Source organism: Zingiber officinale, chromosome 6A (genome assembly GCF_018446385.1).
Source record: "Zingiber officinale cultivar Zhangliang chromosome 6A, Zo_v1.1, whole genome shotgun sequence".
Classification (NCBI taxonomy): domain Eukaryota; kingdom Viridiplantae; phylum Streptophyta; class Magnoliopsida; order Zingiberales; family Zingiberaceae; genus Zingiber; species Zingiber officinale.
In genome coordinates this window covers 17,602,965-17,615,957 of record NC_055997.1, presented here as the reverse complement: position 1 = coordinate 17,615,957, position 12,993 = coordinate 17,602,965, and the positions used below count along the sequence as shown (strand labels likewise).

At 40.0% G+C, this 12,993-nt stretch overlaps 5 protein-coding genes across 7 annotated transcripts; 3 read left to right on the top strand and 2 right to left on the bottom strand.

Moving 5' to 3' along the window:
* The first annotated feature begins 323 nt into the window (after positions 1-323).
* Positions 324-1,180, top strand: LOC121995972 (U-box domain-containing protein 21-like). The gene has a single exon (XM_042549763.1). The coding sequence runs from the start codon at positions 553-555 to the stop codon at positions 1,177-1,179; it is 627 nt and encodes a 208-aa protein (XP_042405697.1). The 5' UTR covers positions 324-552; the 3' UTR covers position 1,180.
* A 138-nt stretch (positions 1,181-1,318) lies between these two features.
* LOC121995973 (uncharacterized protein C6C3.02c-like) lies at positions 1,319-4,789 on the top strand. Its single transcript, XM_042549764.1, has 5 exons — positions 1,319-1,401; positions 2,173-2,232; positions 4,003-4,083; positions 4,173-4,348; positions 4,519-4,789. The coding sequence occupies exons 1-5, from the start codon at positions 1,380-1,382 to the stop codon at positions 4,615-4,617; spliced, it is 438 nt and encodes a 145-aa protein (XP_042405698.1). The 5' UTR covers positions 1,319-1,379; the 3' UTR covers positions 4,618-4,789.
* A 184-nt stretch (positions 4,790-4,973) lies between these two features.
* On the bottom strand, positions 4,974-6,694 carry LOC121995971 (GDSL esterase/lipase At5g03810-like). Its single transcript, XM_042549762.1, has 5 exons — positions 6,330-6,694; positions 6,124-6,254; positions 5,802-6,038; positions 5,392-5,647; positions 4,974-5,319 (listed from the first exon to the last, which is right to left on the bottom strand). The coding sequence occupies exons 1-5, from the start codon at positions 6,556-6,558 to the stop codon at positions 5,126-5,128; spliced, it is 1,047 nt and encodes a 348-aa protein (XP_042405696.1). The 5' UTR covers positions 6,559-6,694; the 3' UTR covers positions 4,974-5,125.
* Positions 6,695-7,651: 957 nt separating this feature from the next.
* LOC121995968 (thioredoxin H1-like) lies at positions 7,652-12,641 on the top strand. 3 transcript variants are annotated; one of them, XM_042549760.1, is made up of 4 exons: positions 7,652-7,820; positions 10,106-10,228; positions 10,302-10,456; positions 12,328-12,641. In XM_042549760.1, the coding sequence occupies exons 1-3, from the start codon at positions 7,734-7,736 to the stop codon at positions 10,434-10,436; spliced, it is 345 nt and encodes a 114-aa protein (XP_042405694.1). In that variant the 5' UTR covers positions 7,652-7,733; the 3' UTR covers positions 10,437-10,456; positions 12,328-12,641. The 3 variants fall into 3 exon arrangements, with proteins under 3 accessions (XP_042405694.1, XP_042405693.1, XP_042405692.1); XM_042549759.1 differs by lacking the exon at positions 12,328-12,641 and adding an exon at positions 11,040-11,176; XM_042549758.1 differs by lacking the exon at positions 12,328-12,641 and having other exon boundaries at positions 7,653-7,820; positions 10,302-10,626.
* Positions 11,162-12,752, bottom strand: LOC121995970 (c-Myc-binding protein homolog). The gene is made up of 5 exons (XM_042549761.1): positions 12,621-12,752; positions 12,031-12,103; positions 11,886-11,934; positions 11,606-11,729; positions 11,162-11,452 (listed from the first exon to the last, which is right to left on the bottom strand). Exons 1-5 carry the CDS (start codon positions 12,621-12,623, stop codon positions 11,375-11,377), a joined length of 327 nt encoding a protein of 108 aa, XP_042405695.1. The 5' UTR covers positions 12,624-12,752; the 3' UTR covers positions 11,162-11,374.
* Positions 12,753-12,993: the final 241 nt, after the last annotated feature.

Genomic DNA, 12,993 nt, shown 5'->3' with positions numbered 1-12,993 from the left:
GAGTCACCTAGTGTCACTCTCGTCCCCGACTTCCATTCGCGACTAAGACTCTGTTTGGTGAGGAATAATCAATCTTGTAATGTAATCAAGATTATATTACTAGATTGATTACTTTATTTAGTACAATTTTAAAAAATATATATATTTGCTATCAAATTTAATACAATTTTAAAGTTGTAATATAATCTTAATTACAAAAGATAATAAAATTTTATAATCTGAATTACACGACTAATAACAACATATAATTTAATTATATTTCAAATTTAATATTTAATTAAAATTTAAATATTAAATATATCCTAATTTTAGTTTCCATTCTTTTGATGAGTCCAACGCTGCATACTCTACCTCTAGCGTCAGGGCCGCCGAGCCTAGTCGCTCAGAGAGGCATCCCCGTGAGCAATGCCGACAGATCAGATTGAACAAGTCACTCGATTTCGAGGTTTCCTTCCTCAAATCTGGTGATTTCAACGTGGGATTCAACGCGACGCAGTCCTCAAAACCCTAACCTCTTCTCTTTCACCGGAGCGGATCGAGGTCCTCGCGAGGATGGACAAGCTAATCGAGGCACTACTGAAGCTAATCGAGAAGCCAATCTCGCCGTGGACCACCAAGGTGGCCCTGGAGACGACATTCTACCTGGTCTCGACCCACGAGAGGATTGCAGCTAGGGTTTCAGAATCGAGGATCGTTCCCCTACTACTCGAGATCCTAGTCAACGCCGATAGGAGCACCACCGAGAAAGCTCTAGGGGTGCTGGATGGCGCTCTGGGCTATGGCCGCGACAGGGAGGCGGCGTGCAGCCACCCCCTAGCGGTGCCGGTGCTGGTGAAGAACATGCTGTGGGTGTCGGAGACGGCGGCACAATTCGCCGTGTCGGCGCTGTGGAAGCTCTGCAAGAGCGAGAGGCAAGGTGAGCGCGCCGCGGAGGCCACCAAAGTCGGATCCTTCCAGAAGCTTCTCATTTTGCTCCAAGTTGGGTGCTCTACGTCGACAAAGGAGAAAGTGAGCAAGCTGCTCAGGCTACCGAACACACAGGGGAGAGTGCAGAAGTCCTTTAATTTTAATTTTAAGATATTTTTATTATTTTATAATAATATAAATTATATTTCTTTATTTTTTTATATATGCCGCACCTCTCGCGACATCCGGACGCCCCACACACGTAGGCTCTGAACCTGGCCGATGTTGGACGGCGTCTAGCACGGCCCGGCTGCCACCCGGCTCAGATCCGGTCCTCGGTTCAGTTAAAAATGGGCAATTTTCGTTGACCGTCTCCGAGTTGCGGTGTATAAATACAACGGGGAAGCGTTCATACCCTTGCTTTCTAGGGTTTCCTTCATCCGTTTCGTCTGTGCCAAGCTCCATCGTCAATCATGCCTCGCCGAAGCTCTGGTGGTAAGTCTGCTCTCTCCCACCGCCTTCATCGCTTTTCGATGATAAATCTTCCGTAAAATTGTTGTGATCGCTAGATTCTCTCTTTGCTTTCGTGGATTCGTTTGTTGGTCCCTATCTGGAGGATTTTCATTGAATTTGTTCGTTAGATTTGACTGAGTTCTCTTCGTGGTGGATTCTGATTAGAGGTGCCCGACTTGAGTTAAAATGATTTATGGTGATTTTGAGTTCGGAGGAAACAATACAATTGACCGTGCATCGGTTATAGTGAAGTGGGCACCCTAAGTTTCGAAACCCGAACAAAACATTTGGAATCTGATTGGTAGAGATTGAAAAAGATTAGGGGAATGAGACATGGTGTCCTTTTCATGCTTCTAATTCATTCCTTGCTTGTCTGTCTCTTTTTTTAGACTTTTTTTCGCCTCTTTAGTATTTTGATTTTTGTCGTATTAGTTTATCTTTGTTACAACAGTAGAATTGTTTGTCACAGTTTTATATTGTTTGCTTATTTCATGTGATTCTTAATCCTCAATTATAATATAGTAGTAAAATTGATTTTGAATGTCCTATTGCAATGTCTGTCTTTCTTAAAGCCGTTTTACAAATATATTTTTGTTAGTATATATGATCTAAGAAATTTCTGGCTTTTTATTGGAATCACCATATACTATATATTTGGTTACATGTGGTTCTAAACTTTTATATGATCTTTTTGTTGTTTTTTTTTTTTTTTTGCTACTCATCTATTCATACACTTTCTCAAATAAACTGAAGGACGCTCTGCGCCTCGTGCTGCTCCACGCCCTGCTCCAATGAGGAACCCTCCTCAACCAGGTATTACTTGCTCCTTTAGTCATCCAAGTTATTATAAATATGTTTGTTGATGAGGAATTAATCCATCCTTTTTTTCATAGAACAGTGTATGAAAATATTACCTGTTTGTTCATACCACTCACCAATATTACCTCTTGATATTTGTATTGAAATGACCTTCATGCTATCCAACATGAAAATCCTCTTGTTTGTTTAAGATCTTTAACTTAATTTTTTAAAGTTTTTTTTTTTTACATGATCTGAAACAAACATAGAAAAAGAATTTGCAACTGGTGAAAATAGTTTGTTACTCTTCAATGAAACAGTTGCAATAGAATTCAACCAATAAGGATAGAACAGTTGGAAGTTAGCAATATTTATAGTGTTCTACAGTTTGGATTGTGGCCTAGCAAGAAAGTTGTGGCCTAGCATGAAATGGGATATGGGTCCTTGTTGATAATCACACGGGACTGGATGTAATGTGGGGATAAATCAGTGTGCCTTTGCTAGCAATCTCGTGGGCTGTGTGTGTTAATAATCATTCTTGTAGAAATGAAAACTTCCAAAGGAAAACTTGATTGTATTAGTATTAAATCATTAAAAACTTGGTGTAGGGTTTCTTTTATAATCTCTCACAAGAGAAGAGAGTAGTCTCTCCTAATTAGCAGTGTAATTTTACTAGGTTTGCCATTTACTTGACCTAGTAAAATAACTATAATAAAACTTTTGAAAATGTTTTGATAAATTCTAAAAATTTTAACAATGATGTATTTTTGAGATCCCTAAATTAATTCTTAATTTTTAATATTGATTATGAAAATGGATGAATATTAGTTGTAGGGAATTCCCCAATTGCCCCTTAATAGAAACATGGATATATTATTATTATTAATCAAAAGTAGGAATGCAACCCATGTATTTTTAGGCTACAAAATAACTAATCTGATGTTATGGAACTTAATACAAGACTTAGTAACTTATGATTATTCTGTCTAACATAAATTTTCAATCCGGAGCATAAATATCTTCCATGCCTAGCTTGTCACGTTGAATCATACAAAAGTTGCTAGAAGAGGTTTACTATAAATATGATTTGTTCTTCAGAATGAGTATTCAGTGTGCTTATTTTCTCGAGCATGATGACAACAGTAAACATTTGATTGTTTGCAATGTGGTTTATTGTCTATTTGTCATAATAATTATTTTAATTTAGTGTCGCTAAAATCAAGATCATCAAGAAAGGATTTGAGTCATTTAACCCAGAACATCTCGTAAGTTGTGTGTCAGTGATTTACACTCAACTCTAGCTGTAGGTGATGCTGCAACACTTTGGTTCTTGCTTTTCCATATTACCAAAGATGTGTTCCACAGTTTGGAAGTTAATCTTTTTCCAGTTACAGACTTTGCATGATGAGTATGAGGGAAACCAGATGCCCATTTTTCACATAGCGTAATTCTTTTCTAGGAGATCTCTGATGCATTCTGGATTCTCAACACTTGTTCCTAATGACACCTTTTGGGTTTCTGCATGAATTGACTAAGTTCTCTGCCCTTCTCTATGCTGGGATTGGATCCCTGACCTAAACAAATACAACCTTAACATGGAAAAATAAGGAACAAGTTATACATGTCATTTTACATTATTATAAGTAACATTTACTTGAGATATGTATTTTTCGAGAAGTTCTAAAATTGTAATAATTGTTTGATGATGTGCTGTAGTGAAAATGTTAAATTTGTGGTTTTAAATTTTCCAGTTTCTTGTATCAATTTCTAATTTGCTTGATGCAGTACGTCAGACTCCACCCCCAGCTCCTGCTCAGAGTGGAGGGGGGTCCATGCTTGGAAATATCGGATCCACCATTGCACAAGGTTATCATATTCTTCTGCATTAAGGCTTGTTCATATATGCAAAAGTTGTGCACTTCTAAATTTGATTATATGCTTTGTTCTCTCGTCAGGCATGGCATTTGGCACAGGAAGTGCTGTTGCTCACAGAGCAGTAGATGCTGTGCTGGGGCCTCGGACTATCCAGCATGAAACTGTGGTATCCGAAGCTCCAGCTGCCACCGCTGCTCCTATGGGTAACACCGTCGGCACAGATGCTTGCACCGTCCACTCGAAGGCTTTCCAGGACGTATGTGTTCTATCCTTTACCTTCGCTCTTATTTATTTGCTGCACAGGTCTTGTCCATTCAACGAGTCTATAACTCAACAAATCGAGATAATCTCATCAGCAATAAAGTCGTGTTTTCATCTTTTGTTGACTGGTGGCATATAAAAATCTTTTGTTGCTTTTGGTTGCAGTGCATCAACAATTTTGGCGGCGACATCAGCAAGTGCCAGTTCTACTTTGACATGCTGAACGAGTGCCGCCGAGGATCTGGTGGTGTGTTGGGAGCCTGATTCTGTTTCTGTTATCCCAAGGATGATCATGTCGTGTCTGCTTCTCTTTTCCATGACCAAGTATTAAAAAGTATAACTAGGTGCGGTGTCACCTTAAAATTCTACTTTTGAAACATCATTAATCGACTCACTGGGTTATAGAAAGCCAATGCAAAATCTCTGGTTTAAGCTATTCTTTGTCATTTTGAGATGGTTCTACCTTTCTTTGTACTGAAGACGAGTTTGCTTGCTAGGAAGGGGGTGGAGAGGAAGAACTAAGCTTGGTAATAATTTAAGAGGAAGCTGCTTTTACAGCATTCTCCTGAACACTTTTTTGGAGCAAAATTGGGCCTGCCCTATCAAGTGATTCTCACATAGGAAGGTGAATAGGTCTCCTTACCTCTTTCCTTATTGACTAGTGACAGCCCTGAGTACACATACTACTAAGGAGATTGTTAATATCCTTTTCTCCATGCACGCACTACGATTGCTTATGCCATTTGCATCACTGCTATGCCTCGACATACAATTAGGAAATGAGTTCGATGCCTTGAAGTAGAAGAGCATCAGCCAATATAACGTTGGCTGACTCCGTGAGGTGGAAGCTGTCCCAGAACATGTACTCTGTCGCGTTGCTACATGTTCCCAGTGATGCTGCATTGCAGAGCAGTGATGTCTCGAGTGTCCCCGTTCCGCAACATGCCTTCCTCACTTGCACGAATCCTACAGATTCATGGTCAGTTCTTTGTGTCGGTATTGAATCTCAATTTTGAATTGAATCTTAGTTCCTTTTACCATTGTCTTCTGGGTTGTGGACAATGTTTAGAAAAGGGTTGTAGATGTCCAGGACAACCAGCTTCAGCCCCTGGTGGCTCCTCTTCAAGGCTTCAGCTGCTGCATTCAGTTTCCTGTTGAAAGCCACCGCATCATCATTGAGCCGCCCCACACACCCTCTTCCTAGGCCGCCAAACAATGTGATGGACGCCGGAAGGCAGCCGACCGGCGGTAATGACGTCACGCCTATTCGTCTCGCCCCCAAACTGTACAAGTTCTAAACATACACCATTCGTGCACAAGCTCAACTCTTGTGATGAAGGTAAAATCAGGACATGACTGCCTTTTTTGCATAATAAAAAGAAACCATTTCGATGCAATGATGGATGAAGGGGGTTTATATTCTAGCTGTCTGTAAAACCAGAGCAAACCTGGACAAATTTGGTGAAAGACTGCAGCAGCAGCAAGTCGGAGAACTGATCCGTGGAGTACACAAGGCGGAGCAGGGGATTGATGTAGTAATTCTGCAAGAAATCACTGCTTCCGGTGCTCAAAACATAGATGGATCCGGCAAACAACTCTGCCGCCTTGGCTTTTCCGGCTATCCTCTCCACCTTCGCCTGGTATTCCTTGTAGTATCTCAGTTGCTGCGTTAGAGACACAGCTCGCTGCAAGGCATTAAAATAGCTAAAAAAATGGAGCTTTATTCGGTTTGAATAATGGCTTTCAAGTCACAGTTCATAAATCACTCACATATAAGGTCGCCGTAGAGTCCAGGAAGCCTGAGGAAGCAGAAGCAAAGTTGGCACCATTCAGTAAGTCGTCCCCAGATGCCTCCTTGTCGAGATAAGCAGGAGGGTATGAAGTGAATCCAAGATAGTCAACTGCAGATCCGTGAACAAAAAGTAAAGGAAAATTTTTGTAATGGTAGATTGCGTAAACACAACGATTTTTAGTACTCGTCAAGTCGATGGCCAGTTTGCCATTGCTGAACCTCCCTGTCGGTGAGTGATCGAGGAAGTCTCTTCCGTAAGGGGGGAAGTTGGCCTTCACCAGAGTGAGGAGATTGTTGTTGTTGCCGACGTCGACGGTGGAGTCGCCGAAGATGATTATGCCGGGAACGGGCGGTTGGCCTTCCGAGACTCTCAGACACGAAACCAGTAGTTGAAGCACTAGAAGAAGAATCATGGTTGCTCCTGAGTTGCCTCTATCCTTGAGAGGCCTAACAAAGGCAAACTTATGAAGGTGGAGAAGAGGCAGACAGTGGACGGCCCTCCACAATGGAGGGAGGGCCCTTTCGTAGAAGATCTTATCAATAATTATTGTTTATAAATCATTGTGTTCTTTAAAATCATCAATAACATTCTGGTCTACCAAACTATTCGATTTTTAAAAACAGTGTTTCAAGAAATGGAGGGAGTAAAGTGGGGGTCACTTTTAGATTTAAGTGGGCAAAGTGTTGGATACAGATAACATATTTAGTGGCATGGGAAAGAAAATCAATTAATTAACTCAAAATTAAAATGAGTAAATTATAAGAATAATTATTTATGGGAGATATTGGGATGATCCCATATTAAAATATGATAAGTAATTATGGAAGACATTTTATCTTATTAAGCAAGTGATCATTTGTAGAATGGAGATTAGATATCTAATAAAATATTTTGTACTCGTTTGAAGTAAATATTATGTAAGTATTATTTATGTCAATTCATGGTGTACTCGTTTGAGGTCTGGAGTTCGAATCTCGGTAAAGTCGAGATAAATATCTCTCTTATGTGTTAGTCATTATTCCAAAGGTTAGTAGTCGTCCGTGATTTACCTCCTTCGTATTAGTTTTGAGACAAATTGACGGGAGTACTGGGAGCAATCGTATTCACCTTTAGAGGTGAAAAATATAGATAGTTAAATTATAAAGATCATTTTTATCCTAACGTAGTGTCATTTATATGGGTGAGATGTTGTTATCATCTCAGGACGATCTAATGGTTAATGTATGAAGTGCTATCATCATAAAATATGGGATTCAAATTTCAATAAATCGAAATAAATATCTTTTTTATGTATTAGTCATCATCACGAAGACGACTAACCTTCTGTTATTTATCTCCTCCGTGTTATCTGAGTTAGCGGGGACGCTTAAAGCATTTTGTAGGCCATCGATGTATAATATTCAAATCTACCAATGACACGTGTATTGCACGTGTTGATTGCCAAGGTATCGAGATGGCTTGGTCGTGGCGTTTTCGTAGTTTTTTCCAATTCTCCGCCTACAAATGCAGCCCCGGCCGGAATCTGCGTTTCGAGTCTTCGAGCTCGTTCCTGTCGCTGCTGCGGAGGAAGGAGGAGTTGGGACGGCGATGGCAGAAGAAGGGGTTGTGTTCGCTTGCCACACCGTGGAGGAATGGACCCGGCAACTCGAGCTAGCTAATGAGTCCAAGAAGCTGGTGGGTGTCATTTTTAGGTCTTCTTTCCCGTCTTGAATTTTCTGCACCGTGATTGATCTGGTAAGCTGGATCTAAATCGGTGCTACTTGTTTCTTTGAATTCCAGGTTTGGTAGAGACTTGGGGCACATCGCCGAATGGTGATTTTGTTCGTTCAAAAGCGATCCTTTTTGAAATGAGGCTTCGCCTTTTTATTGGTTTTTATTGTGATTTTTGCGGTCTTAACTGCTTGCGCAGTAAAATTGTTTGTTTTCCTAGTAGATGTGAGGAGTTGATATGCTTCACGATCCCAGTCCAACTCAATTTAGGCGAAGTAGCAGGTTTAGAGTATGTTAGGTCTTTTTTTTAAGCTTGCTCAAAGTGACGCAGAATTTCAGGAGTAAGCTATTTGTACATTAGCAATGGCTCTCTCTGTGAACAGTAACTAATATTCAATTCTAGATTTTGTCGAAACTATGATGGAAAAATTCATGTGCTAAGTTGCATGAACTGAACTTGTAAACATCATCTAGGATTAGATTAAGTGGCTTTGAAAATATTCCTTCGTCAAATAGATTCTAGGACAAAATCACATGTAATTGGATTATGGGATGAGCTCTGTGTAAACTCGTATATTTTTGAGGGATGTGGTGATTCGATAGACACAAACTGAGACAAGTCTGTCTAAATTTGATGCTTATGGCAGATGAAATCACCATTGTCATCTGTCTTTACATGAGACACTACGTAGATTTTGTTGGAACCCCAAGGTTGTTTTGATGTGATCAAACAAGTTAAGTTAGGTCCTGTTGATTTTGATCCATGTGTCTAAGTGTGCAGGAGCTTAGAAGCACAGGAAGTCAAGCGGAAGATGCGGCTAGCGAGAAGGACGGCACGGGAGAGAGTCGACGGGCTCGGTACGTCTGAGGGACGAGGTGCCGCGGAAGAGTACATCGGTGGACGAGAAGAACGTACGCGACGTTCGAGGGATGAGAAGCCGAAACAGAAGCCTGCTCGAGGAAAAGGCCGAAATTGAGTTCGGATGATCTTTATTTCGGCAGTAGGGATCCTCTGGTCCGCAAATTGCGGACCAGGGGATGGTCCACTGATGTGGACCCTTGATTTGGATGGATCCCACCTATTTAGAGATGGGGTCCATCTAAATCAAGGGTCCTCATATAATGGACCATCCTCTGGTCCGCAATTTGCGGACCAGAGGATCTGCTCTCTTATTTCGGTTGGTTGAAATCACCCAAGTAAGCGGAACCGGAGCGGAAGATCCGGACCGAGACGAGCAGCACCGGAGCAGAGGGCCCGGACCGAGAAGTCAACGGGGTTGACTTTAAGGGTTCGGACGCTCGAAGTCCGGGCGCCCAGAACCCAAACTTTATCACCATCGACGTGAACGTTGATCGTTTCGTCGGGGATATAAATCTATCCCACTCCAAGCTCCTGGAACCCTTCTAAGCGCCCCGACTAAGGCTATAAATACAGTCTTAGTCCAGAAACTTAACAACAACAAAAAATTCTTGATACAACACTTGTGAGCTTTTCTGTTTTGTTTAGCTTCTTCTTTTCTGAGATTTCATTGCTGTAAAGAAGCTTCTCCGCCTGAAGGAGAGATTAATGCTCATCATTTCCTTGGATTAACAATCTCCCCGATTGTAACCAAGTAAAACCTCCGAGCCTCTATCTGTTTGATTTCTTATTTTATTTTATGCAAGTGTTCTTTATTTAAGTTAATTGTTCGAGAAGGGTTCGCTTTGGTTTTAGTTTGTGCAGGGCTATTCAACCCCCCTTCTAGCCGGCCAACGGGTCCCAACAGATTTTGCCGAATAGAGAATTTTAGTTTTATGTTTGATATGCGCTTCAGCCTCAGTGGTATATTATGACTAATATTGGATTGCGTGCTCAAAGAGAAGCCTAGCTATTGAATCTTATCCTGATTCATAAAAATCAGTGTTTTACCTTCCCAAGTCTCTCGGCATATAGGAATATCTGTTATAGTGATGTAATGGCATGTTTTGTATTTATTGTAGAATATCCTAGAGTGATCCTTTCATTTCTCTTCCATTTCTCTCCCCCCTCTTCCTTTGAGGACCTTTTTACCTGATTTCTTTTCTTCTGCGTCTTATGCATAAGCTCACTTCATTTCCAAGCTAGTGTTCACAAACGGTGTGATGGTTTTCTGCCTTTTATTATTTTGTCAGTATTTATTGTCATAAACTGTACTATGAAGCAACATTAATCCAAAATTTTGTTTACTTCCTGATTCAGCTTGTGAACTCTTTTGTCCATGAACTTGTAGGTGGTCATTGATTTCACAGCCTCATGGTGTGGACCTTGCCGAATGATTGCTCCGATCTTTGCAGACCTTGCTATGAAGTTCCCGAATGTGATTTTTCTCAAGGTCGACATTGATGAACTAAAGGTGAGTAGCTGTCTTACACTAAAATTCTCTTTGGTGCATACCTTTGCTGCTTTCTGAAAAAATGAAATGGCAGACGGTCGCCCAAGATTGGGCCATCGATGCAATGCCGACCTTTGTCTTTCTCAAGGAGGGAACCATTGTGGACAAGATTGTTGGTGCTCTGAAGGAAGAACTGTCAAGGAGGATTGAGCTGCACCTGCCCAGCTGAGTAGTCAAATGAGTTAAAAGGTACAAACATATAAAAATTCAGACCATCAACTTGAAAATAATCATGAATAGAATATTGGATCTTACAAGATTGCTAAAATGCCTTGGGTATTTTTTTCTAACTTATGTTGTAGATTCAATAAATATTTAGACGACCAATAAATGCTCTGGGAGACACGTTTAAAATAGTACCGACATGTGTTCAGACGACCAATAAATACTCTACTATGACAAATGTGCATATAAAACCAAGAAGAAGAAAATTAAAAAGACTTGATTAACAATAATAAAATAAAATAAAATTTATTTAAATATAAATGATGATATAATAGGAGATAAAGTTCAATAGTGTAAAAAAATCATATAGCCAATCCTATCTTGTTGGATAAGATTTGAGAATTATTGTTGTATGTTGTAGATGCATCCCAGTATGTGTAGCATGCTTCTTGTTTCTCACCACATGCAATTTTGTTTGACCTTAACCCTTATGCTTGAGTTCCTTTGATGTCTGTTTTTGCTCATATACGAATTTTGCATTTGCTTCTTGTATGGATCTTAAGTTCTTTTTTAGGCTTTAGTATATGCCCATCGAATTCCTTTTTAGGTTTGATAATGCCCACAAGATTGTTATCAAGTCCCAGACACACTGTTAATATTCTCATGTCAACTGGAATCCAGCAATTTGGTTGATCGATGCAAAGATAAAACATGTATATCATCAGTGAATAACATTGAAGGGAATGCCCGTATCATTCATTACTAGCAAAATTAATAGCTTTTCACAAACAGGAAAAGTGTAAGAATAACTGCTGAACAATATTTTGCATACATATACACTTAGTGTGTTTTTTAATTTCCTGTGATGTTGCATAAAAAAGCTCTGACAAACAAATTGTAGCATTTGTTAGAACGAGCATGTAATAAATTCCAGGTAGTCCTTCACAATCCATCTTTAGTTTTATCTCCATCCGCGAAGTCCTTGTGTGTTGACATCTTCAAGTTCTGTAGCTCCTCGAGCTGCAATTGAGCACATAAACTCAGAATCATATGGTATAAAATAAAATAAAATTGGAGCACAGAAACTCAGTATTAGATTTTGTTACATTCAAGAAGGGATAAACAACAATAAGTAAATAACTTCCAGACAAGGATTTCTGATAGAACACTGACCTGTCTACATGTTTCTCTGTGAGCTTCTACCAGCTCGTCATACTTCATTTGCAACTCTGACTTATCAGCTTGTAGCTTTTTGTAATCAGAAATCCATGGGCCACCTAACTTTTGTTGGACAAACCTGAAAACCATGTATCTGTTTAACATTCTATAACATAAGCTTGTCATATGGCAGAAATGAAGCTGTAATTATTTGTAATGTTCCAATAAGTTCATAAATCATAATATAAAACAAGTATACATTTTGACTGCCAACTAAAATAGTTCAAGAACTTACTCTAAGGCAGAAGAAGGCTTGTCCTTTTCTTCATAAAGTGCAACAAGAACTACATGGAATAATAATGTCATAGTATGTAGTTTATTCACTGCAAACATCATCAATTTATAACTATACCAGAACACAATTGAAAAGAAATGAAAACCTTTAGTGAGAGCATCCAGCACACCACTCGACTCCAAATACTTCCTGAAAGCTTCCTTTTTAGCTTCCCTCTCCTGAAAACAAATTTATGCTATGAAACACTGAAAATTGAGATTAAAAAAGTTCAAGAAAAAGGAACATGTAAATATCTTCATTGCAGAAAGCCAGTGACAGATGCTTTCAAGTTAATCAGGATATTAAAGCAGTGGCCTTTCCATCTGCAATTTGTTACTTAGACTATTTTGAATTCAGAATATAAGCATCTTCTAGCTTCTCATATGAATGAATACAACTCCAGTTCTTGGTAAACTTGGATGACTAGCTTGGCATGAAAGGGATGATCAAAACTGGAAATGAGCAAGCATCATTCAAGTGCAACACGCAGAAAATCTACAAGAAAGATGACCATATTCAAAATAGAGGTGAAAAATCTGGGAAGATAAAGAAGAGCAAGTAGACAGAGGGGGAAAAGAGGGCAAGGAAATTTCCACGCGATTGCGTCCAACCCTAGATGGTTACGAGTACAAGACAAATGGATGTGCAGTAAATGCCGGATTCCAGGAAAGAAGGGAGGCAATGGGCGAGACATACCATGACGTTTGTAGCATCGAGCTGCCACCGAATCCAGCCGGAAGAACCGTTTTTCCCCCGAGGCAATGAGAAGTAGAAAACAGATTTAGAGAAGACAATTAAACGGAGATGGAAAGAACCTTCAGATCCGCCGGCGGGAGCGGCGGCGGCGGTGGAGGCGAAGGGCTTAGACGGTGGTGGTGTGGGATTTTAAGTCGGAGAAGGTTCACTTGTCGTTGCCGAAGATGACGTTGACTTTGAGTTTTGACTTTGGAGCTGCCGGTTCATTTTCTTTAACCCTTCTCGGTAGGGGTATAATCGAGTCGAGCCGAACTCTTGAATGTTTGAGCTTGACTCGTTTATAATCGAGCCGAGTTCGAGCTTTATTTAACGA

Bases quoted from the DNA above. Each gene is read 5' to 3' on its own strand.
- LOC121995972 (XM_042549763.1), top strand. From the start codon at position 553: ATGGACAAGCTAATCGAGGCACTACTGAAGCTAATCGAGAAGCCAATC.
- LOC121995973 (XM_042549764.1), top strand. From the start codon at position 1,380: ATGCCTCGCCGAAGCTCTGGTG. The intron at 1,402-2,172 runs GTAAGTCTGCTC...AATAAACTGAAG, and splicing joins GCCTCGCCGAAGCTCTGGTG to GACGCTCTGCGCCTCGTGCT. The intron at 4,084-4,172 runs GTTATCATATTC...TTCTCTCGTCAG, and splicing joins CGGATCCACCATTGCACAAG to GCATGGCATTTGGCACAGGA.
- LOC121995971 (XM_042549762.1), bottom strand. From the start codon at position 6,558: ATGATTCTTCTTCTAGTGCTTCAACTACTGGTTTCGTGTCTGAGAGTC. The intron at 6,039-6,123 runs GTGAGTGATTTA...AATGCCTTGCAG, and splicing joins ACTCTACGGCGACCTTATAT to CGAGCTGTGTCTCTAACGCA. The intron at 5,320-5,391 runs GTAAAAGGAACT...ATGAATCTGTAG, and splicing joins CCACAACCCAGAAGACAATG to GATTCGTGCAAGTGAGGAAG.
- LOC121995968 (XM_042549760.1), top strand. From the start codon at position 7,734: ATGGCAGAAGAAGGGGTTGTGTTCGCTTGCCACACCGTGGAGGAATGG. The intron at 7,821-10,105 runs GTGGGTGTCATT...ATGAACTTGTAG, and splicing joins CTAATGAGTCCAAGAAGCTG to GTGGTCATTGATTTCACAGC. The intron at 10,229-10,301 runs GTGAGTAGCTGT...ATGAAATGGCAG, and splicing joins TCGACATTGATGAACTAAAG to ACGGTCGCCCAAGATTGGGC.
- LOC121995970 (XM_042549761.1), bottom strand. The intron at 11,935-12,030 runs GTTTTCATTTCT...TATTCCATGTAG, and splicing joins GCTGGATGCTCTCACTAAAG to TTCTTGTTGCACTTTATGAA. The intron at 11,730-11,885 runs GTAAGTTCTTGA...CATGGTTTTCAG, and splicing joins AAGCCTTCTTCTGCCTTAGA to GTTTGTCCAACAAAAGTTAG.